Consider the following 24190-nt stretch of genomic DNA (forward strand, 5'->3'; position numbering starts at 1 on the left):
AGAGGCAGAAAGTGAGCATAGCTTCCAAAAATATAAACAAGTTGACAGAACGGAAGAAAAGTCTAAAAATGTATGAAAAACGACGTCTGAAAATGACCACTAAAAAATGCCAAAAGTAGAAGAAGATTAATCTCTACATGCTACGATGCTGCAAATTTTGGTGTTATGGTGCAGCTCTAATTGCCTCTTACACCCTCAGCACCAGGGCTGGACATCTGGCATTCAGGGCAGATGCCTGGTGGGCCGGCCTCTTTTGGGGCTGATGCAGTGCTTTTTAATTATTATTTTCCTACATTTTACCCCCATTAATTCATTTCGAATATAGATAGCAAACTGAAACATCATCAATAAGTCTAAGTCAAAATGCCCGGGCTGATTTTTTTCAACTCTAACCCCCGACATAGACTCATAACAAAAAAAAAAAATGTATTGATACATATTAGCACAACTTCTTGTGCTGGATTTCTTAATTCACATTTAAAAATAAGATGTAAAAAATAAATAAATAAAAACACAATTTCCGGATTACTATGAATAGAAGAAATAGTCAGATCACACATTAGATGCTGTTTATTACAGAGTACTTTAACTTGAGGTTCAAAAGTGACCATGAATATTCTTGTTGTGCACAAAGGAAATTATCCCAAAACTGCATTTCACAATACTCTTTGATTAATATCTTCATACATTGACAAACAACTGACATGAACAATAATATAATATTACCTGTCTATCGATCTATAACAAGATAACATAAAAATGCGTTAAAAAATAACGGCCAACGGCTGTCTCTGACAAGAGTGTGTGCCAAGGCATCACATCTAACGAGCTAATCTGATCTGACATGTTTGCGTATTCAAATGGATGTAACTGACTCGAGTTCATAAATTTTGTACTGGCTCGTGAGGAGAATTTTACTTCCATTGCTTGATACTGGCTCGTAAGCACGAGCAATGAATTTCACTCCTAGTGCAGAGGCTCCCTCCTGCCTCCACATGCCACATATCACAAACATTCCTGAGCAGAAACATACCTGAGGGCAAGACTACGCAACACACATTAGCAAATCACTTGTAAGTAATACAGTGTTCGTTTTCTAACGGTATCCCTGTGTGATATGCCCACATTTATATCCTGAATGTATCTTTCACAAAAAATAACGATCATCACGCACAGACGACTACAAAGGCTACTACTGATTTTGTTGAACCAGTCTGGCAGCATGCAGAGTGGGCGTTGTGGTGGTTACAAGTGTTGCGCCTGCAAACAAGGGAGCTCAGTGAAGAATCAGCAGCTGTCACAAATCCCTCCCCTCCCATGCTGGTGTTAAAGTGGGACAAGCACACATGCGCTTGCGAGAGCCACAACTTTGCGTGTTTTCATACCAAGGAATAAGGTTTCATGGCAAATGTTTCTTTCCCACACTCAGATGGGAGATGAGCGCTCTTCTGCAGCTGAGATGGCTCCCGAGAGTAAAATGCAGATTTGGAACATTTGGATTGCTTAGTGTCTCATCCAGATTGTAAGCAATGTGAGTTACTGCACATGGGTGGGTTGAATGCTGGAGCTTGAACACTCCACATGAGGGCAGTCACACAGTACAATTCCAGTGACTAATACTCTTTGCAACTTATCAAGTTGATATATAGCCTATAGTATTTATTAGGGATTTTCGATATTCCTTTTTTTTCAGTATGAGTACTCAATTCTTGAGTAGTCACCGATAACAAGTGCCGATACCACAAGTACTTTGGATATATCCCCCCCAAACAAACAAACAATAACAAATATTTTTTAAGAAAGACCTATATATCCCAATTTAGCATTTTCCTGAAATTTGCATGAAATTAATGGCAATTATTCAAAATTTGAATTTCTGATTGTAAAACGGTATCGGTCATTGTCACGAGTATCGATAACTTGGAATCAGGCCTGATATGAGCCCGTTACTGATATCTGGTATCACTACTCACCCTTCCATCCATCCATTTTCTTAACCGCTTTTCCTCACAAGGGTCGCGGGGGGCGCTGGAGCCTATCCCAGCTGGCTTCGGGCAGTAGGCGGGGTACACCCTGAACTGGTTGCCAGCCAATCACAGGGCACACAGAGACAAACAACCATCCACACTCACAATCACACCTACGGACAATTTGGAGTGTTCAATTAACCTGCAATGCATGTCTTTGGAATGTGGGAGGAAACCGGAGTACCCGGAGAAAACCCACGCAAGCACGGGGAGAACATGCAAACTCCGCCCAGGAAGGCCGAAGCCCGGACTCGATCTCACGCCCTCTGCACTACTCACCCATCCCTAGTAAAAAAAATAAAAATAAAAAATCCTCATTTTCATGAGACAGCACTGAAGAAATTAAATTTTTCTACAATAGAGCCAGTGTACATTCTTGTATAACATTGTAAATTGACTGCCTCTTCCAAATAACACAAAGCCGTAAATGTCTAACCTGCTGGTAACAAAAGTGAGTACACCCCTAGGTGAAATTACCCAAATTGGGCCCAAATAAATATTCTTATAAAAACTAATTTGAATATTTTAATGGAACAAGCTCAACGCTGAAGAAATGACACTTTCCTACAGTTGAATCCGAATACCAAAATTGGGCCCAATTAGCTACCCCCAGGTGTCTGGTTGTCTGTCACACACACACAAACGCACACACACACACACATTTATATATATATATATATATATATATATATATATATATATATATATATACTGTATATATATATACACATACACACACACACACACACACACACACACACATTAGGTCTAAGTTTTTTATATTACAAAAACTTGGCTTAACAGGGGTGTGTAAACTTTTTATATCCAATTTATATGAGTCCATTGATTAGCTGGCAAAACCAATCAATGTTTCGGCCAAGTCAGCTGGGTTCAGGTCCAGCTCCCTGTGGCCTTCAGCACAATTAACCAGTCCCCCCCCCCACCCCTCACACTGTCACCAAATCAATAAAAAGTACAAATGTTCGTGCAAATTTTTTTTTACTTCTTCCTCATTTGAATAAAACTGTCATGTTTGTAGCAATAATTAATGCCATGTGATTTTGACGTTAATCCACATTATTGAGCAATATCAATGCGGATGCAAATGTGTGTGTAAAATGATACCACATGGCCTGTTGCCATCCACTCAACTCGCCACCTTCGAGGAGTTGGGGAGAGGGTGCGACCAACAGTACCGACCGCACCAATCATAATCTCAGACGGCAGCTCTCCTTACAGCTGTCCGTGCAAAATTAAACCCCCCTGACTGTCAGCCAGGCGGCTCCGCAAGGAAAGACTTGTAAAAGGAGGAAATGGACACCAGCGGTGGTTCAAAGTTTTATTTTGGTAAGATGGAAATATCGTTCTATGATATTCACCTCTCCATTGGGTTTTGTTTGCCCCCGACTACTGCACTTCTTTGTGTGTGGGATTTTGTTGATAGACGTCACTACTCCTTCAATGAATGACTGATTAAGTACAACCTGTGTTTGTGTGCCATCTGAGTTATGATTATTATTTTTTTAGGTCATTGTGCAAAATGCAGTAAAGAGGTACACGGTGCGGGAAAGGCCTGCCAAGCCATGGGACAACTATTCCATGGAACTTGTTTCACCTGCAGTGTTTGTAGTGAGTTGACTAGAAAAGAACAGATCACATAAAAATGCTCAGTAAAATGAAATTACATAATCTTATTTTACCCTCTTGTTTGGCAGGTCACTGTCCGCTTATATTATTGTAATATTAAGACTCTCATGTTACTAAATAAGTTAAGCAGCATTTTAGAAATCCGTTTTGATGCAGTTCTACAGCACTCTGAACCTCTAATAAGTGCATTCATTCAAGTTTTGGAACTTCTTATGTTAAAATGAATTTCTAATCGCATTACATAATGTAAGTGTACCTAATATTATGACAATTACATGTATATAAGAGCAATATAAGACAAGCATACAGTATTGTCTTACAAGACTAAGACTAAACAAGTCATGCTGTACATTTTCATGTTACGTCAGAAGAAATGAAACTTAGCCTCCTCATGCTCCCTTTAAAGGGGAAGTCAACCATAAACATTTTTTTGATAATTTTATGTGACCTCACTATTCTAAACATGACATTCTGATCAATGTTACATTTGTGGAATATGAGTTAAGCATCAAAATCCAGCAGTTTTTATCAATATTACAAGGCGGCCATTTTGCCACTTGCTGTCAACTGAAGATGACATCACAGTTGTTCAGGGCTCATGCTGTATTCGAGGATGGTCGGAAGTCGGATTTATCCGAGTTTATTTTTCCCAGTTCCGACCTAAAAGCATTCGAGGTGAAAGTAAACAACCAAAATGGCGGATAGTGATAAATAGTTTTTTATTTTGGTCCTCAAAACTCATTTTGACCTCCAGCAAACTTGCCTTCTCACAATTTTGCTTCATTTATTGTTTTATTTTATTTTATTTTATTTCATAAGCATTTCATACAGTTGAGTAGTTTACTGTATAATTTCATGCAGGGAGATAGCGGCATACTGTCATGTATGTTGTGTTACGTGGAGTTATGTCGAATATTTATGAATGAAGAAAGCTATCTGATTTTATAATTGAGTAAATTGTGTTTTACCATTCACTGTCTGTGTTTCCAAAGGGGTTTCGCCATTGTAAAGTGACATCACATTGTAGTCCATCGGTAAACTCGGGGTCCTTGTTTTTTCGACTTCGCAAGTGGGATTTCCGAGCTCAAGTGGGCGTTCCCGTACACATTTCCTGGTTTGAACTCGGAAAAGTCTAACTTCCGACCATCCTCGAATGCAGCATCAGGCAACGACCAATCACAGCTCACCTGATTTCTGAAGCTGAGCTGTGATTGGTTGTTAATACCCGAGACCTGCGCAACTGTGATGTCATTTTCACTGGACAGCAAGTGGCAAAATGGCCGCCTTGTAATATTGATAAAAACTGCTGGATTTTGATGCTTAACTCGTATTCCACTAACGCAGTATTAACCAGAATACTATATTTAGACCAGTGGGGTTGCTTAGAGATTCTTTTGTTGGGGGTGGGGGGACTTCCTCTTTAATTTAGTAGTAATGTGGATTTGTTTCCCATTAGGTAAAAATCTCCACGGCAAGCCATTCTATACAGTGAGTGGAATTTTCTATTGTGAGGAGGATTTTTTGGTAAGTACACGTACACACATGGACAAAATGGTTGGTACCCTTCATTAGAGAAAGAAAACTCACTGGAGCTTTATAGAATGCTAACTTAGAAAATATTATGTCCTTAGCCATTTGGGTGTTTTGGGTCATCCTGCGGCTAACAGGCCAAAACACAAACCGAGCTTAATACATGTATCACAATAAGTGCAGTGTGTCTTTTCTTCACGTTCCATATTTGCATGTGTAAAAATAGAGCTCATTTGACTTGCCACCACTTGCTCCACTTGTGTCTCATTTATCCCCGAAGCATGGCTTGTCATATTATTTCAGTGACCATTGTGTGCTTCAACGGAACGTGTACTGAATATAAACATACACTACAGTATATACTCAGTTGTATTTTTTATAATATGCAGTACTCTGGAGTACATCCATCCCCTGAAGTGTGTTACAGCTGTGGTCAGTTAATCGAGGATATGGTATGTATATTTACGTGCATGTTTGCGTACGTTGGATTAATTACGCAGCGTGTGTGTGTGCACCACCAGGTCTTACAAGCTCGTGGCAAGTCGTATCACTCGGCCTGTTTCCGCTGTGCTGTGTGCAAACAGAGCCTGGAGGATTTGCCCTTCACTGTGGGCACTGACAAGAAGGTTTACTGTATCAAAGACTATCACAAGTAAGTATGTTTGCTGTTGACTGTCTGACTGAACAATAGGTCACACCCAGTCGAGTTATCCTGACAAATGACGAAGCCAGGAGCTGCAGGGCTGGTTTAACATGAAAGAGCTGTTGGTGCTTTCAGGGTGCAGGCTCCTTGCTGCGCTGCTTGCAATAAGCCCATACTACCGACTGAGGTCAGCCTTCAGTTTTGTTTCCATATCGAATCAAATATTTCAATTATAAAATGTGTTAACAGCTTTCTATCATTGTTTTCAGGGTTGCACGGAGTCTATTCGAGTGGTTTCATTGAACAAAAACTACCACGCAGAGTGCTACGGATGCAATGTTGACTTTGTTTGAAGAAAAGATTGTTGTATATAAAATATTAAATAAAGTATATAATACAGGTACGTATTGTAAACCGTTGGGCTGTGATGTTATTTTTGTCTTTTTTTTAGATCACCTTTGATGACAAACAGAAACATCACTTAATAATATGCTCAAAAGCTTCATACTGTAGGCTACGGCTACTACAAATGTTTTAAAAAGTAACGACATTAGATGTATTTTTTTTTTATGTAATTCAAAATGTACATTAAAGGGATACTTGACTCATTTAGCCATTTTCAGCAAAAATAAAATTAATATTTTGTCTAGAATTAATTTAACTTCATTATTTTTCATTTCTGTTTTCTGGATTTGGTCAAACTGAGCCATGATTGGTTATTACTGTACCTAAGCCCTGAGCATGTGATGCCATTTTCAAGGGGGAAAATGTTTTTTTTTTATATATATATATTTTTTTTTAAAGGTATTAATTGTACATGGAAAATAATGAAGTTAGCAAATTAATTCTAGACAAAATAATATCTTCTTTGTGTCAAAAATGGCAAAATGAGTAAAGTATCCCATTAAAGATATTCTGGGGTCATCAACTCTGGTCCTCAAGGAACCCTACCCTGCACGTATTAGATGTTTTCCTCCTTCAACACACCTTCAACACACCTGAAAGTCTGCAGAAGCCCAATAACGATCCTGGTCATTTGAATCAGGTGTGTTAGAGGAGGGGAAAATCTAAAACGAATTGTCGATCCCTGTTCTACATGTATCATGTTTTAAAATTACATTATAAATGGCAATTTTAATTATATTTACCTTCCGATATGTCCACACTAAAACTTCTATACCTTAATATACATATACAGTAATTTGTGAATATTGTATTGTCATTTTTTTCAACCTTGATGAATCAAATAGTCATTTGAATATTTTATGTACTTTTTCATTCAACTGATGTAATATTTCTCTCTATATATATTATTATATTTAATGGGGGGGGGGGATGAACACCCTCATACAGAAAATAAAATTACACAATGTAACCAATGCAGCTGTAATAACAAACAGGTGCATTTCAATAAATTAAGACTATTTTGGGAAACGACATTTATTGCAGTTGTTCAATTAATCATATAGTGTTCAGAATTGTATACATTTTATGTAGACAAAATTCTATAAATAAATGCACATCTAAAGGGAACCCAACATTCACCATGTGAGCGAATTTTCCAAGCTGGTTATAGCGCCCCCCTGTGTCACTATTTGTAAATCACACATTGTCCCCGGAAGACAGCACTGTGGAAATGTAGAAAGTAATTCATCGAGAATGGAAATGGCGTCAGTCACGCTCCGTGGCTGTGCTCTATGCACCGCGACATTGCTTAACTTTGCCTTCGTTTTCATATCCGGGGCGGATTTTATTCGCTTTGTATCATTTCGAGCCATTTACCATAACATCACAGGAGAAACGACTCTCTGTCAAGGTAAAACTTTCCTAAGTGTCGCTGGCAAGTTAGCGTAAACTTTCACGAGTGGTATGTTTTGTGCACGATTTATAGTGTACGCCTTTGTTTACATTGCGTCATAACAATTTTCGACGTTTGCATAATTCTAGCTTGTGGTAGGTAGTAGTAGTTGTATTTCTGTCTCGGTGCCATTCAACCTTCCAGTTGTCTAGCTTAGTCGGTAGAGTTCGAGGCTTTTAATCTCTTGGTCGTTGGTTCGAGCCCCACGAAAACCTGATGATTTTCATTTTTCTTTGTTCCTTTACTAATGTAATTTTTTGTAACGTAATTTCTTAGGGGTTTTTTTTTTGTTTTTTTACGTTTACAGTTGTATCAGTTATGAAACACACTAAACGTAATGCCTGTTGTAAGGTAACAAGTATTTGATTACGGTTTAATAAATCAACAAATTCAACAAACAAGAAGAGTCCCAAAATTCTATTAGCATTAGCCATATTTTCTTACACATAGTACAATAGTTTGTATAAGACTATTCATTAAATTGCCTAGTGGGGGTAGTCCTACACAGAAACATTCAGTACATTTTTTTTAAATAAAAAATATTTTATTATAATGTTCCAATATTTTAAACCTGGACCATTTAACAAAAGAATAACAATATTTAAGTTAAAAATATAATTTTTCATTTGAATGTGATTGTTTCAGTCTGAGTTTGTTTTAGGTGAAATGAAAAATGTCTTATTTTAGAAGTCCATGCCTCCCTTGACTGCATGTCCCTGTATTACTATTAGGCTAACAAAGTTTACTTCGCTGTTATGTTCCAAAAAAAGTATCTTCTTACTCAATAAACATCATATAAGGTACTAAAATGAAAAAAAGTTGCTCACGGCTCAGCTGAGCCGTGATTGGTTGTTACCCTAGCAACCATGTTGTCATTTTCAATCGACAGCAAGTGACAAAATGGCTGGGTAAAAACGGATGGATTTTGCTGCTTAACTCATATTGCACAATATTAATCACAATGCCGTTTTTAGACGAGTGGGAGCACATACAACATATTATAAAGAAAGTTTTAGGAGTTATATATAATTTTCTTCTTCTTTGATTTTTAGCATAGAATTTAGATACTGGGTTGCCTATTTTAAATCCACTTAATCTAAACACTCTTTTTGTTTTATTCAGTATCTCATGACAATAATAACTTGACTATGTGCTATCTTTCCCCCCTGTTTATTCACCTTGTAAGACTCCATACCATGGTCAGAGGCACTACGGGACCGCTTGGTCCTCAAATCTCTGGTTGTGGATATGGCTCTGCTGGCTCTATTCATCGTGCAGCACAGTCTGCTAGCATGGCCGCCTGTCAAACAGGCCTGTCAGTCGATCCTGGGCTCCCTGAACAGGACTGCGTACTGCTTCACCACTGCACTGGCTCTCCAGGTACTGCAGCACACATCAAATTTAACTGTGATCCATTAGTTATTGTGTGAATGCTAGAAGCATTCCGGTTTTCCACGCCCACTTCCATACCATACATACATCTGATCATTATTACCAGCACTTTGATACTGCTCAGTGGCGCACTTGGTAAAGTGCATTGTCCAGTAAGGTCACAGGTTTGAATCCCACCTCTGACTGTATATTGCGAATACATCCATGGCCAGGCAGGTTAGGTCAGTGGTTAGAGCAATTGCCTGTCACCATGGAGGATCTGGGTTCAAATCCCAGTTGGACCCTATTTTAGTACATTCGGTCGTTCTATACCAACTATCTTATCAGGAAATAGATTAGAATTTCTCTGAAATGATTAAATCCCACTTTAGATGGATTGCAGTTCAAGTTTTCTTTTTATTAATTTGTCATTTAACTACAATTTAATTGTTTTTCATTTTCACATAATTTATCTTTCAATTTCCTTCATAAGCATTTATTTTAGCATTCAGCTATTAGCATTCAGCTTCCAGCATTCCCACGCAATTTCTGAAGAAATTGCACTTCGTCTAGTTTGACAAAGTTCTTGTGTTTCTGTTAGATCCTGATACGTTACTGGCAGCCTGTGACTAGCGCCCCCTGTCTGTGGTCAGTGCGCCAAGCACCTTGGAGTGTCTGGTTCCCTCTGCTTTGCTTCTCGGTGCACTTCATCTGCTGGGCCATCATCTGCACCATCCTCATGATATTTGACTACCCAGAACTGTTGGGCATTAAGCAGGTAAACTCAGATTAGAAATGTTTTCATTTTGCCCGATCATTAAAATACAAAAAACGGCCAGCTTCAGTAAAGGGTGTTGAACAGAACTGGGCATTGAAATTAGTAAATAGTCCCATCTTTGTGTAGGTGTATTACCAGTGTTTGGGTATGGGGGAGCCCCTGTCCTACAAGACCTCCCAGGTCCAACGCTTCCTCTCTCACTTTCGCCATCCGGTGTGCCTGGAACTTGGCGTTGTGCTGTGGCTCCTGCCGGCTTTATCCCTGGACAGGCTGCTCCTGGCATTAACGATGTCAGTCTACCTGGCGCTGGCACACTCGCTGGACAAACAGGATTTAGCTTTCCTTTGCGACCATTTTAGCAGCAAGGTGCACGTCTTGACGCCAACCCCCAGCCTGGCCAGTAACCACAAGGAGAAGTGAAAGTAATCATGCTGCTGTGAGCTGAAGCCGATTTAAAACTAAACACTGGCTTAGAACTGGCTGGTCTTCTGGACTTGGAAGACCTTCGGTGACCTTTTTGTGCCCTCTTGATGTATTAGTCAGTTTGCAGTTTAACATAAGGAGGATTCAGTTGCAAAATGTGTTTGTCTGTCATGCATAGAAACAAGAACCACTTTTTTTTCCAATATGGATTTGTGGATTATTCCATGATGATTGGTTGTAATTGTTGTTATTTTTAATTTTTTTATATTTAATTTTGTACTCTTTTTTTATGATTATTGTTATTTTTTAGAAGCTACTGACACCAATTCAATACCTTGAATATTATAATTTTCATGTTTTAGAGTGACAAAGAATTGCATTATGAAAATAAATGTAATTTGGAACCCAAAAATGTGTGTAATGTACGCTATATAGTATACAGCACATTTAAGGTGAATAGAGAATGACTTGTGAACCTTTTTAGAAACTTACAGTATTAATTAAAAATTTAAAAAATGGTGGCGTTAAAAGGAACTTTAAATTACCTCAAAATTTTGACACCCCTATTTTTTAAAGTAATAGTAGTAGTAGTATTTTTTTAAGTTTAATTGTCTGCTTTTAAAAAATGCTACCATTTATTCTATAGTGTTGGGTAATGTTAATAGATATAAACAAATGACTTTATAGTTTCAAACCTGATCCTTTCTGCCAATTACTCCTTGAACTCTGCCCCCCTCGACCTCCTCCATCCTCGATCTCCTCCAATTAGACAGTGGGATGAGAAGTGTGTGTGGAGAGAGGGGGGGGTTAAGAGCCGGGGGGCAGACGGCTGTGCTCTTTAAACGCCTTTCTTAGGTCCCACAATATGGTGCTTGCCACTTAACTCTACTGATGGAATTGAGCGTAATTATCGGATTAGTGTCCTTGTGCTTGGGACCTGAAAATATTTACTGTACTCCAGTGATGGTGCCGTGTTCTGGTACTCAGTTGGTTCTGAGTGGGACCTAAAAGTACTACTGACAATACTTTTTTGAGACGGCAAAGATTTGTTTGAAGAAGACATGAATTAGTGGAGAACAAGGCAAAGTGGATCATACGTCATTACAAAGCAGGATTCCTGTAAGTATCTTTCACATGTGACTATTACAGAAATGTGTTATGTTAACAATTTGACCATGCAGAAGGAAACTCAGGTGTTAATCCTATAATTTAAAAAAGTGCTTCTTTGTATTTTAATGGGTTTAGACGGGACTGTCACTTCAGATCTGCACATTTTAGTAACCTGTCAAGTAATTAGCACCTTAGTTAAAATACACATACAACATTATGACCATTTTCATAATAATATCCACTACAAGATATGGAATAAAAAATTGTGCTTTACCAAGATTTAAAAAAATAACAAAACCTGTTTGCATTTTGACACAATCAGAGACGTAAGCTAACAATGTGTTTATTATTGTGGCTGGAGTTTGATTTTGTGTAGAAATGTGTTGTATCATACCAAGAGCTATATAGATTAATTACAGTCGACAGGTGACACAGTGCAGTTCTACACAAGCGCAATCTACACTGGCATCAACCTCTTTAAAAGTGTAGATTAGAAGTGAGCATTATTATCTACAGATCGACATCTTTTTTTTTTAAACTCGTTTATTACTCTTAATGTGGGAATGCTGAAAAACTCCCACAAAATACTTCCGATATACACTGTTCAAATTTCAACTTGCTTCAAAAATTCATGCCATCTTGGGAATATATCGTCTGATTCCACATTACAGTATTGGCACAATTTAACATTAAATATCAACTTTTCCCCATTCATTTTCCATGACAATGGCTAGTTCAGCGGAGCTTTGACCGGTAAACAGAAGGCAAGGGTTCGAGTCCCACTTTCACCTTATAGTTCAAGTTTCTTTGTAATCATTTATCTTTCAACTACAATAAAACTTTGTAATTTTCACATAATTTATCTTTCAATTTACTTCATAAGCATTCAGCTATTAGCGTTCAGATTTCAGTATTCCCACGCAATTTCTGCTGAAATTGCACTTTGTCTAGTTAGATTAAGTGGTCGTAGTGATGTGATTGGTCAGCGTAGCAATACATTTGTTCTTGGAAAGGCTGAAAACAATTAAATTGGAGTACAATAATTACCAGTATGATTTTCATAATCTAATGGTTAGCACACCTCCCTCACAGTTCTGAGGTCCAGGTTACTTGCATGGGTCTTTTCTGTGTAGTGCAGCTTCCGCCCATTCACTAAAATCAATTGACAATAGTCAATAGGTGTGATTGTGAATGATTGTCTATATATGCCCCGCCACTGATTGGCAACTAAGTCAACTGAGTCCTTACAAGGACACACACTGTTGAAAATGTTGAAAATAAAAGGATATATGGAGTCTTATGTTGTATAAGTGATTTAACTGAACTGAACTTCTCATTTCTGCACTCCAGTCACAGGGGCCAGGACGCTCACCCTGTCTAGGCCAGAAAACTGCCACTTTTCTGTTATGTCTGTCTCCTCTCTTCCGGAATGGAAGCAGCTCCTGTTGGAGAGAAAGAGGAGGGAGGAAGAGGAGCGGGGAAGGCGAGAAAAAGAAGAAGAGGAGAAAATGGCCAAGATGCCTGCCTGGAAACGCGGGATCATTCAGCGGAGGAAGGCAAAGCAGGAAATCCTGGTCGACCAGGAGAAGGATAGAGACGTTACAATCCTGCCGGTGGATGCTCAACCTCCCTCTGATTCACTAAGTGATACAGACAACTCCGTAACTGTCAGTCAGGGAAATGAACAATCGCTCAGTCCAGATCCAAGCCATTGGATGGATGTAGACCTTAAATCAGGGAGCCAGGTCTCTGTGGAAACCATAGTTCCAGTCCATGAAAACCCATTCATACGCACACAAAGCATTTGGAAGAAGGGCAAAGAAACAGATGTGGGGTCCCAGGAGAGGGGCAATGAGTTGGAGGTAAAAGAGCGGGAAAGGGACAAACTGCCCCCCAGGGGTCATGAGGGAGAGTCTGGAAGAGGACGAACTATAGAGCAGAAAATAGAGCGATTTCGAGATTTGAGTGAAGGACGAGACAAGGAGAGGAGCAGAGACAGGAGTCAAGGGAGAGAGAATAGCAGAGAGTTTTGGGAAAAAAGCCCATGGAAAGAATCAGTGAAAGATGTAGCCAGAGAGAAAGCCTTCCTGAAGGAGGAAAATGAAAGAGATCCAGCAAATGCATTTCCCCCCATTGTCCCTTGTCTTCGAACCATTCGCGCGGACAATATCATCATCATCGAACAGAACAGCATAGGGAGTGACGAGATAAGAACAAAATGGAGGGACATGGAGGGGGAGCGGCCTGAGGAGGACTTGCAAGGAAAAAGGGGGATGAAGATGGACCTAAGGGAAATCCTGGCAGGGGGAGCCAGCGTGACCGAGATCCGAGCTTCTGATGTTCTGATCATAAAGCCCACAGCGAGTATTGAAGAGCGGTCTGCAAGTGGGGCAGGAAACAAAAACTCTGGGAGAGAGGATGGTGAGATGGGCACCTTGGATGTAAAGAGGGAGCATTTGGCTAGGGAACTTAGAACTGAAATGTCCCGGCCGAGGGAAAACAACAACTCCAAAGAAAAAGAAAGGCCATGCGGCCAGGCATTAGTGATAAAGGATAAGAGGAAGGACAGCTTGGATGACAATGTGTGTTATGAAAGAGGAGGGAGAGTTAGCCAGCTTCTCACTAAATTTGGGGAGCTTCGTAGGCCTCCATCCAGATCAAAAAGTTCAGATAATTTACTTAGACCCGGTAGGAGGAAAAATTCGAGGGAAAATTATGAACAAACTGAGGAGAGGACATCCGATGGGAGAAATGTGACGCTCAAAGGTGTGCCAAAACGTTCGTTTAGCTTCACTGATAGGGTCGTCTGTACTAAGGAAAATGGATTGGATCCAGATGGGTACTTTGAAAGGAAACCACGTGATAGGATACATTCAGACAGGAGTGGGGCAGGACTAGAGAAGGAAATACCAGCAAAGTGCAAAACAGGGTGTGCACGATTTTTAGACAAAGACAAGTATGGAAAGCATAAGGATGGGCAAGTGAGGAATGAAGATCAGAGTGATGCAATACGGAAAATAAGGGATACAGGGATGGGATTCCAAAACAGGACGGAAGTCAATAAATTAGACCCTATTGAAAGAAGGGCTAAAGGGATGGCAGGCGATGAAGATAGAGAAGGCTTCACAATTGCATCTGTCAAAAGCACAGAGGGAATTTCATTCGCTAGAAGAATACCAATCAGGCAAGATGGAAAGGCAAGGACGGCTGAAAGAGAGGCAAGGAAACTCACAGAGAAAAGTTTGAAATGGGATCTCAGTGCAGAGAAAGATTCTAACTTGGTAAAATATTCTGAGGGACAACTTTGTGACAAAACCGATGCATTTGAGAAAACGGAGACATTCACCAGTCGTTGCGCTGCAGAAAGTTGCTTTAGGCTTGAATCAGACCTCAAAGAGTGCTCCAGTCTGCTTAGTACTGTAGCAGACAGAGGGGCAGAGTGGGATGCTTTGTCCCATCACACAGAAGAACTTATCAGCAAAATAGAAAAAATAGTAGACGCACCTGATTATAACAATGATAAAAGTGTAAGATCTTACAAGAATGAGTGCAAGCAGGGGGCACAAGTTCATAATGAGACCACTGCTTATGATGTAACCCCCAGATCTCCAAAAGGGATCCCTCCTTTGGGGAACTCTCCAGGTCCCCTAGAGATCCAGATCCCTAGGACCGTGTTCTATGTTGCAGAGGAGATGGCGAGAAAGAAGACCACATGTCAAAGCAAGGAAGGTGAAGACTCAGAGAAAGGGCAAGGAGTCGAGAGGAGGGATAGTTGGAGGGTCGGCAAGCCCTTAAGCCGCATAGAGTCCCTGCGAGAGAAAATTAGACAAAAAGAGCAGGAGAGGCTAAAACAGAGGAAGGCTCAGGGTGTGAATGGGGCTGAAACTAAAAGGATTTCTGATGCAGAGACACAAGGAGACACCTTTGAAGAAGGTGGGACTGAACAAGAGAGAGGTTGCGAAACCGTAACTCCTTTGCAGAAGAGCATGATAGGAACCGAGACCGATGAGGCAGACACAGTGGCGCAGACATCCGGGTCTGTGTTTGACATCACGCAGGAAGTCGACATGTTGAAAAACTGCCCTCAATTTCCTGTTTCTGTCCTACACACACCCACTGTTGGTGGAGAGGAAGTAAGTAGCGGCTTCGCAAATGCTCCCTCTGACGATTGCGTTCAAATATCTGACGATGGCCATAACACCTTAAAACATTTGGAAGAACAAGTGACACACCACAAGAGCCAACACCAGAGCAGGGACGGAGAACAAGAGGAAAAAGGCACAGAGGACACCGAGAAGGAAGTAGTGGAAGGATACACATCATCCACTGATCCTGCGCAACCTCCCTCCCCGTCACCACCGCATCCCAACTCCCTGGCAGCAATGAGTCGGATCTACAACTTGGAGACAGTTGGTTCCAGGTCAGGCTTGTGTTTAAGAGAGAGGAATGTGGACGTTTCATCGGTACATCTCATTAAGGTGAGGCCCCTAATCACGTCAGATGCACAAAAGGGAGAAGGGAAAGTGTTTTCAGGTGAAGATGCCTGTGGGCTTAAGACAATACAACTCCAAATCGAGCAATTTCAGCTTAAAGAACAAGAAGTGCTACAGTCTCAACATGTTGCCTCAACATCAAAAAGTCCTTGTAAGGACAAAGAGGCAAAAGGACCCCAAAGCAAAGGATTCAGAAAACATCAGACCGAAGAGATGGTCAAAGAAACACCAGATATGAACCTCAAAATGTGTCCAAGACGGGGTTTTCCCCCAACATCTCAGCTCAAACAATTAAACCCAATTATTACCTCACACGTCAGGAGCCAATCCCCGGACAAATCTCTGAAACCCTCGGACTGTGCCCCAACTCCAGCCTCCTCGCCATGTCCTCCATCTCCTGCTGCCTCTCCAACACCACCGCCAACACTCTTCTCCATTCGTAGTGCTTCGGGGGGTCATGGGAAGAAAGGGGCCACCATTACTATCACCCCAAAAAAGTCCACAGGAACAGGAAGAATAACCGGATCCATGACACCGTCCATACCAGCGGCATGCACCAATACAAAAATTCCCCAGCCGATTCAACAAACTCAGACAACCTTGGCTGTGGCTGAGCCCACGAAGAAGAAATATCCAACAGTAGAAGAAATAGAAGTGATTGGCGGATATCAGAACCTGGAGAAGTCGTGTCTTATTAGGAGCAAAGCCACTCCAAAAAGGGTAAGTGCTTTATACTATTAAAAAGATAGTGTCATGTTTTGGAATGTTAACAGGTCAGTTATGGAAAAAAAGTGCTAGAGACCATCAATTTTCAACAATTATAAGCGGTTTTGAGGTTATGAACTACATAATGATCTATTCTAGACCAGGGTTTAATACTTTTGGATTTTTCATTATATAGGAAGTCCTCAAGTTACGGCAGAGTTCCATTCCTGCACTGGCGATGTAACCCAAATTTCGACTTAAGTCAGACTTCACCGTTAAAGTGAATATTTACATCAAAATACTTTGTACCGGAATCAATATTTCATGTTCCCGCACGGACATTCATTGTTGACAGACGGCAGAGCGGAGCTAATTTTAATTTAAACAAACATGGAAATGTGACACGCCTGATGGCGAGCCGACCTTCTTGATGGACGTCCATTGCTGAAGGTAACAACAACACCAACACAACATTAAATAACTTTAAAATGGCATGATTACTGTGGGAAATTAACAAAAAAGAAGGTGCTACGGACGAGGCACGGGTACCGTAAAGTCGAAACGACGTAGGTCACATACGATGTAAGTCGAGGACTCCCTGTAGTTAGTTTTTATTTAGTTTTGACTTTTTTTTTAATCAGTTAGTTTTAATTAGATTTTTTAGAGTGAATTGGTTAGTATTTATTAGTTTTTATACTTTTTGAAAATGATTGGTTTAAGTTGAGATGGTATTAGTTTTAGCATTAGTTTTGTTGAGTCCCCAACTGACTGTTCCTCCTTTCTGCTTCAGTACGACCAGTTTTACTGAAATAAATACATTAAAAATAAATACTGTAAAAGGTCATGTATGAAATTAATTGATGAAGACGAAAAGGAATTTTTTTGCTATAGTTAGAGTTGCTTTTATAAATGTAGAATTTTGTTTCAATTACTTTTTATTTGGGTTGTTCGTCTCTGTGTGCCGTGGATTGGCTGCTAACTAGTTCAGGGTGTACCCCGCCTACTGCCCGAAGCCAGCTGGGATAGGCTCCCTTGTGAGGACATGCACTTAAGAAAATGAATGGATGGATGAATAGTTTTCGTTTGGTTTTAATTAACTCTCATTTTATTTTATTTTGTTTTCAGGTTTAGTTTTAGGTACCGTATTTCATTACCGTAGTTTCCGTTAACGATAATAACATTTGTCTATATACAAAAAGGCATGCTCAGTTATTTACTGTTTTTCATTTGATTGCTATCTAATTTTGGTCAAGAAGTGTTTTTCATCCAAATATTTACTCTGATTATGCCTTCACTACTGCACTAGCACTAGCATAGGTAAGTGATAGACTATGGCACTTTCAGGTCTACCTAAAATTCAAATTACGTCAACACTATAGTAACAGAACACCATTATAAACCGAGGATCTCCTGTATGGGTATACCTGGCCATCTCTGTTTGCAGTTCATCCAAAAATGTTTAGTGGGACTGTTTATAGGACTTTGTCCAGTTAATCTGTTTGTCAGTTATCCTGACACAGCCAAAGATCTTCTCCAAAACGGTGCCACAAATTTGTGAAAAACTGATTGGTCAATTCATAGATCATCACCTTTGTCCTATATCCTTGGGATCGTCACGACGAACTTGAGACAGGGGAGACCTCATTTTGCGTCACGTGACCGTCTGTCTCTTTTTGTTGTGTGGAATCTCCTTTCACTGGGAGAACATCCCTTGTGATTGAGAGGCCCAACCGCAGAGACAGACCTAAGCTGGTTAAAGCCTTATCAAGCACGGCATCATGATTCTTAGCCATAAAACCCTGCTGTGATCTGCTCTGCCACTGTGCGCTCTTTCATCATAGTGAACTATGAACCTACTAAATACGTTAAGTCAATGATAGAAATTGACCAGGCATTGACAGTGATGACAGATAATCCATGTTCAAACTATGTTACAATCTAGAGCAGTCCTTCTCGAATAGTGTGACCTCAGGGAAGAGGTTATTTTTCCATACCAGAATAAAGTGTAATTGCACATCTGCTACAGTAGGTGGCAGTGGCACTCTCATTGTTAGAGACAAAAAATAAAAAGAAGTAAAATAAAAGCATTGATCTAGAGAAATGTTCTGTTGGGAATGACACAATAACATACAATAACATACAATAACATACAATAACATGTATTAAAATTGCAATATTCAAATTACAATGCTAAACTGATTTTTTTTTTGTTACTAAAAAACTGCCCAGTCAGTGTGTATTTTAAAATCAACCACTATTTTATTAACTCAATCAGCAAGTATTCTTCTGCATTGCTATTATTTGTTTTCTTGCCTTCCACCACTATCAAATGTACCATGGTCGAATTTTCGGTTAATGTGATCAGTGTACCCTTCGAACCACTTCACGAGCTCAACAGTAATTAGTACCTGGCACATACTCGTTCTCTATTGTTTTCTTTTGGTTTTTAGTTTTAACACTAGTGATCAGTTCAGGATGTACCTCACCCCTTGTCACAAGTCAGCTGAAATCCCCTCAAGCTCACCCGTGATCCTAATGAGGACAAATGGAAATACAGTACATTGATGCATCACTAACTGGAGTTATAACTAGCTAACTCATAAAAATGTGTACCCCTGGGCGTTATTTGACCATTTTTTGGCTTTTTGTTGGTTCTGACCAAGCCATTTCAAAATAAAATAACGCCCAGGGGTTAATATTGGAAGTAAATTGCCCAACACTGGTTATGAGAGATTGAACATTTGAAAGAGAAACCACAATGTCGGGCGTGGAGTCTCTTCTTCTCTCTTGACAACCAAGCAAATTCTTGCAAGTCCATGCTAGGCCACGCCACTGTTTACTGAAATCGAGTCTGAGCAGTGTTACACACGGTCTCAATAAAGTTAAAAGTTAAAAAATTTCTCCGCTCAGTTTGTTCAATCACATTAAAACTAGTGCGTGACTGAACAAAATATTATTTAAAGTTTCTGTGTTTAGGGTTCCTTTGCAGACTTCTTCCTCTTTCCATTGCACCAATGTTGCAGTTTGTGCTGAGTCAGCTATTTTCTACAAATCTTTCTTTGTATATTTTTGGCTGTTTCAATGGAGTCTTTGCAGTGTATGCCCACCAGTTGTTTTCGACAGGCTGCCAGTTTTGAATGTGACCGAAATAATTAGATGTACTTGTCAGTGAGATGAGAACATAGAGCCTGCTTGTGGTAATGAGTTGGAAAATAAAGGTGTTAATTATTAAAACAGAAACTTGGCTAGCAAAGCCTCAGTTCCTCATTCAAACTTACTAACTTCTCTTTACTATTTTACTGAACTTTAGAGAATACTAGGCATCAACGGAAAAGGTGGGAGGTTAATATTTCTCCAAATAGTTGCATTCATTCAAATAACGCACACACAAATTACATGTATACTGTACAAGGACATGCTACTTGCTAGTGCTTAGCATGCCTCACAGTTTAGATGTCCCGAGTCCAAAACTCTGAAGTGTTTGGGAAGCTAGCTAATGAGCAATAAATTAAACTGTTAAGCAATCAGTCAATAAAACCCATTCAGGCAGTATATCAACGTTTTTGCCGTTACTTCGCTGTCAGCCTCTGATGCCAAACTAGCACAGAAGTTTGCAAACTTGGATGTTGGACCGGAGAGACGAACCGTCACAGGTTAGCTTAGTACTAGCTAGCTTGATTGACAGAACACAGATGGATTTAAAACATTACCAAAAGCGAAAAATTACCGTGTGTTCTTCTGCTGACCAATTTACGGCGAGGGAGCTAAAACAAGTTAGTTTAAACTAAACAGGAAAACCTTTCCATAGGTCGACGGGTTCGCGTCTTTATACACAGATTTTTTTTTTTTTTATGTGAATATTAGGCTTGGTGAAGATCATCTCTCCTGCGCCTTCGGGTAAATGGTTGCGTCTGCTGTAGAGCTAAAAAGCTCAAAGTACTTTCTCTGTTTGCAAATGTCAATCTGTTTAGCTGGTGATAGTAACGCTATTGTAAGTTGTGACTGGCTCTCACACAACTGATGCGCTTTGTGTACTCTCTTTGTATACTCAGGCTTAACCCCTCTGAACTTTGTCTTCAAGTCACAACAGGGTGTGACCGGCTTGTCGTCTTTCACTCTTGCTTTTTCTTCTCTTCATGCTTCGAATATCATCGTTTTGCATGTCTTTATTTAATTAACCAATCGGATTTTAAAAATACATTGTGGGTGTTTCTCAAGATTGTTTTCCGTCACCAGCCTCTGCTGTTTTAGCCAGGGGTTAATAAGGTTGAGGGTGCTGGGATAAGCTCTCTTTGCCTCACTATGATTCGTCCAGCCAGGCTAATGCACAGCTATTTATCTGAAGGCCCCTGCAGACAGTTTCAGGGGAGATGGAAAGGTAATTCGGGTCGCGTGTGGTGTCTACCACATATGATAATCCTCGCTAGGGTTATAAAAGACTTCCCTTTTGGTTTGGGTTATGATATGTTTGTATTTTTGACGACTACTACTCTGGCATTTTAGCAAACAAGCTAGCTAAGCAAACTAAACACAGATTTATTAATTTTTTTACATCTGTTTCTTACCCAAACATTAACTATAGTTGCATGAAATGCTTAAGCAACTATTCTCGGGAATGTTCCAACTGTGTTAAGACTTAGATACAAATATGTGTAAACATTCCCCGCCCTGCTAAACTCTGCCCTCTAAACTCTACCATGTTAGGATATGTAAGAGTATTTTTTAATTGTTTAACTTAGATTACGTGTCCTTTTGTATTAGAAGGATTACGGCAGTATTACAATTTTACCTAATTTGCATTGACGGAATCAATTATAAATTGGAGTTTACATTGCGGTTGCAGAGAAACATGTTATACCAAAACAATGACAAAAATGACTTCTAGATGCCACAAGATTGTGCCAAAGCAATTTCTCAACTCACTACAACATTATGCTTTTGATCTGAGCACACAAACAGCAGCTATGTGAGTTTTTAAGACAATAATGGAGCATATGTTGACAAAAATGTAGAGGCCCAATGGATGAATTTGCAAGTGAACACTATATATGGTTTCAGTCATAAAGGCCCTCTATGGGAAACTAACTACCCATAACAAAAAAAATATTTGGACCCCTGATGTGCTATCACATTTATGAATTAAAATGGAAGTCAACTTTAAACTTTTCTTGGCAATAATATGTTATATGTGACCTCACTAGTCTAAACATGACATTCCGATTAATATTACATTTGTGGAATAAGATTTATGAAGCAAAATCCAGCCATTTTTATCCATCTCAGGGGGCAGCCATTTTGCCACTTGCTGTCGACCAATCACAGTTAACCTGTTTTCTGAAGCTGAGCTGTGATTGGTTGTTACCTGAGCCCTGAACAACATAGATGTCATCTTCACTCGACAGCAAGTGGCAAAATGGCCGCCTTTTGACATCGATAAGAACTGCTGGATTTTGCTGCTTAACTCATTGTCCACTAACGCAATATTAAACAGAATACCATATTTAGACCAGAGGAGCTGCATAGAGCATATTATTGTTCAAAAAATATTTTGGGGTTGACTTCCCCTTTAATATTGCATTTCCATAGAAACAAACAATTGCAACCCAACTAAGACAAATAAAAACATGTACCTTTAACTGTTAACAGGGGAAGGTGTGTTTCGACGAGGACCGGCTTGAGCAGTTGTGCGAGTATCCTTCCGAGACCTCCATGTTGGTATCCACACCTTCCCCCCACGAAACGGGGAGGACCGAGACGCCGCAGGGCGAGGAGCCGCAGGAGGAGGAAGGGGAAACGGACGGAGGAGCCGTCGTGTCCAAGAGCCCAAGGAATTTGGGGACTGCATTGGGACGGGGTCTAAGAGTGGGTCAGTGTCACCCCCTTCTCAAAAAACATAATGTGTAATAATTGTTGTTTAAAAAAACAACAACGTGTAGCTAGCTACGTCTACACCTTATATAGTCCACTGGTTCGACCACTTATAGAGTGCCTCATTGCCAGCTGTGAGTGTGTGCATGACCCCGAGAGAAAGGTTGAAGAATGTTCAGAAAAATGCAAAGTGGGGTTTATTTAATTTAATTAAATTAAATGTTGGAACTCACATTATTTCCCTCCCATCTTTACCCCCTTATCTTTTCCAGATGAGTCGTGCCCTCGGTAGACGCTACTCATCTCGCCAAAATTCGGTGCGGTGCAATCAGGTTTTTCTTAAGTTTTTGAATGTTCCATTCAATGTGTTGAAATGATTCGTCTCAGTGTGTGTAGCGTTGATGTACAGTTTGGTTCCTGCTGTTACTTGTTTAGCTTTATTTTTCAGGGGACAAATGTGAATGTATGGCACATAATGTCAATGTCCTGTAGTTCGCCAGTTGTTTTTGGTGCTCTGTGGCAAAAGATCACTTGTCTATGCAATTAATGAAGATTGTTTTATTCTGTAGTTAATATATTTGATAGGATTACAATTTTGGGTATGAAGTCAGTCAATCAATCAGTGATGTTTATTCCATCTGAGTGCCTTGTGCCTGCTTTATATACTGAACCTACACAGTTGATATGAAAATCAGTGGACATATTTTTACTGTATTTGTATGTATTCTTGAAAGAAAAAGAAAACCGTGACTGTTATTTTAATATTTTGTCATGTGGAAAACTCCGGAATACAGGAAGAAGACGACAACAGATCTGCATTTTACAACGGCTGTCACAGCTATTTGTTTGTAAATGAAAATGTTTGATTGGTGAAACATGCATAAAGTCTGTACAAAAACTCCACAAATTATTTTTTATTTTTGAAACAGCTTGCTTGAAAAAATATATAATAAATATTTAAGAAACCATTTGTTTCTGTTGTTTGTTTTTATTGACATTTATGTGTTATGTATGTGTGTATGTTTGTATAATCTGAGTGTTCGTTTTTTTTTAGGTGTCAGCAAATATTTTAGATTTTCCACTCTCCCCCTTCCCATAAATGGAAAAAATAGAAGCATGCTAGGTTACCATGGATCATGTTTAGATTGTTAAGAGTGGTCTAACAGAAATTATTTGGCAATATCTCTTTGATGTTTCCTCGTGGTGGGACGTAACAATGTATAAATACTTTGTGATCGTGTTAAGGTACTTGGTGTTATATTTTACTGATGACTTTGAAAAATGTAATTACTATATCTGTCCCTCTATAATTTGTGGCAAATGTGTTGCGGAATCTAGGCTACCATCCTAAAATATCAACTGCTTCTGGTGTTCAATTCTCCATAAAATCTGGGAGAAAAAAAAAAGTTAAGAAAATTATAGTGTATTGGCTACGCAGCTTCCAGCCTTTTTGTGGATACACACACACATATATATATATATATATATATGTATATATCATTATTATTATTATTATTATTATTATTGTTATTTCCTTCTCACCAGTGTTTTCAACGTTAGGAAAGAGATTGGGAACACGTTTATTTATTTTTACTATTTTAAGTAATACTAATAGTCAATCACTACTTATTTACTTTTACCAGTCTGCTTTAACACAAGTACAATACACATTAAAAAATAAAATATCTATAAAGTATAACAAAAAATGTGTTTGTCAAATGTACCCGTCTTTGTTTT

The 24190-nt window shown here is 39.4% G+C and overlaps 3 protein-coding genes and 1 long non-coding RNA gene across 8 annotated transcripts; 3 read left to right on the top strand and 1 right to left on the bottom strand.

Moving 5' to 3' along the window:
• The first annotated feature begins 3298 nt into the window (after window positions 1-3298).
• Window positions 3299-6248, top strand: limd1b (LIM domains containing 1b). 3 transcript variants are annotated; one of them, XM_077549225.1, is made up of 7 exons: window positions 3299-3374; window positions 3555-3656; window positions 5131-5198; window positions 5594-5656; window positions 5726-5856; window positions 5983-6034; window positions 6117-6248. In XM_077549225.1, the coding sequence occupies exons 1-7, from the start codon at window positions 3341-3343 to the stop codon at window positions 6198-6200; spliced, it is 534 nt and encodes a 177-aa protein (XP_077405351.1). In that variant the 5' UTR covers window positions 3299-3340; the 3' UTR covers window positions 6201-6248. The 3 variants fall into 3 exon arrangements, with proteins under 3 accessions (XP_077405351.1, XP_077405348.1, XP_077405350.1); XM_077549222.1 differs by having other exon boundaries at window positions 5594-5856; XM_077549224.1 differs by lacking the exons at window positions 3299-3374; window positions 3555-3656; window positions 5131-5198 and having other exon boundaries at window positions 5219-5856.
• Window positions 6249-7475: 1227 nt separating this feature from the next.
• nrm (nurim) lies at window positions 7476-10689 on the top strand. Its single transcript, XM_077548794.1, has 4 exons — window positions 7476-7663; window positions 8892-9085; window positions 9678-9854; window positions 9981-10689. Exons 1-4 carry the CDS (start codon window positions 7507-7509, stop codon window positions 10272-10274), a joined length of 822 nt encoding a protein of 273 aa, XP_077404920.1. The 5' UTR covers window positions 7476-7506; the 3' UTR covers window positions 10275-10689.
• Window positions 9474-10132, bottom strand: LOC144037363 (uncharacterized). The gene is made up of 2 exons (XR_013288882.1): window positions 9990-10132; window positions 9474-9836 (listed from the first exon to the last, which is right to left on the bottom strand). It is a non-coding gene; the product is annotated as an uncharacterized LOC144037363 (long non-coding RNA).
• A 427-nt stretch (window positions 10690-11116) lies between the features above and the next one.
• On the top strand, window positions 11117-23421 carry ppp1r18 (protein phosphatase 1, regulatory subunit 18). Of its 3 annotated transcripts, XM_077548793.1 has the most exons (5): window positions 11118-11396; window positions 12738-16600; window positions 22232-22451; window positions 22726-22770; window positions 23248-23421. In XM_077548793.1, the coding sequence occupies exons 2-4, from the start codon at window positions 12794-12796 to the stop codon at window positions 22743-22745; spliced, it is 4047 nt and encodes a 1348-aa protein (XP_077404919.1). In that variant the 5' UTR covers window positions 11118-11396; window positions 12738-12793; the 3' UTR covers window positions 22746-22770; window positions 23248-23421. The 3 variants fall into 3 exon arrangements, with proteins under 3 accessions (XP_077404917.1, XP_077404919.1, XP_077404918.1); XM_077548792.1 differs by having other exon boundaries at window positions 22726-23421; XM_077548791.1 differs by lacking the exons at window positions 22726-22770; window positions 23248-23421 and having other exon boundaries at window positions 11117-11396; window positions 22232-22719.
• The last annotated feature ends 769 nt before the right edge of the window (window positions 23422-24190 follow it).

Source organism: Vanacampus margaritifer, chromosome 17 (assembly GCF_051991255.1).
Source record: "Vanacampus margaritifer isolate UIUO_Vmar chromosome 17, RoL_Vmar_1.0, whole genome shotgun sequence".
Taxonomy (NCBI): Eukaryota; Metazoa; Chordata; class Actinopteri; order Syngnathiformes; family Syngnathidae; genus Vanacampus; species Vanacampus margaritifer.

Excerpts from the sequence above, each read along its gene's own strand:
- limd1b (XM_077549222.1), top strand. The coding sequence starts at position 3,341 with ATGGACACCAGCGGTGGTTCAAAGTTTTATTTTG. Across the intron at positions 5,199-5,593 it reads ATTGTGAGGAGGATTTTTTG|TACTCTGGAGTACATCCATC; the intron begins GTAAGTACACGT and ends TATAATATGCAG. Across the intron at positions 6,035-6,116 it reads AGCCCATACTACCGACTGAG|GGTTGCACGGAGTCTATTCG; the intron begins GTCAGCCTTCAG and ends CATTGTTTTCAG.
- nrm (XM_077548794.1), top strand. The coding sequence starts at position 7,507 with ATGGAAATGGCGTCAGTCACGCTCCGTGGCTGTGCTCTATGCACCGCG. Across the intron at positions 7,664-8,891 it reads AGAAACGACTCTCTGTCAAG|ACTCCATACCATGGTCAGAG; the intron begins GTAAAACTTTCC and ends TCACCTTGTAAG. Across the intron at positions 9,855-9,980 it reads AACTGTTGGGCATTAAGCAG|GTGTATTACCAGTGTTTGGG; the intron begins GTAAACTCAGAT and ends ATCTTTGTGTAG.
- ppp1r18 (XM_077548791.1), top strand. The coding sequence starts at position 12,794 with ATGTCTGTCTCCTCTCTTCCGGAATGGAAGCAGCTCCTGTTGGAGAGA. Across the intron at positions 16,601-22,231 it reads GCAAAGCCACTCCAAAAAGG|GGGAAGGTGTGTTTCGACGA; the intron begins GTAAGTGCTTTA and ends AACTGTTAACAG.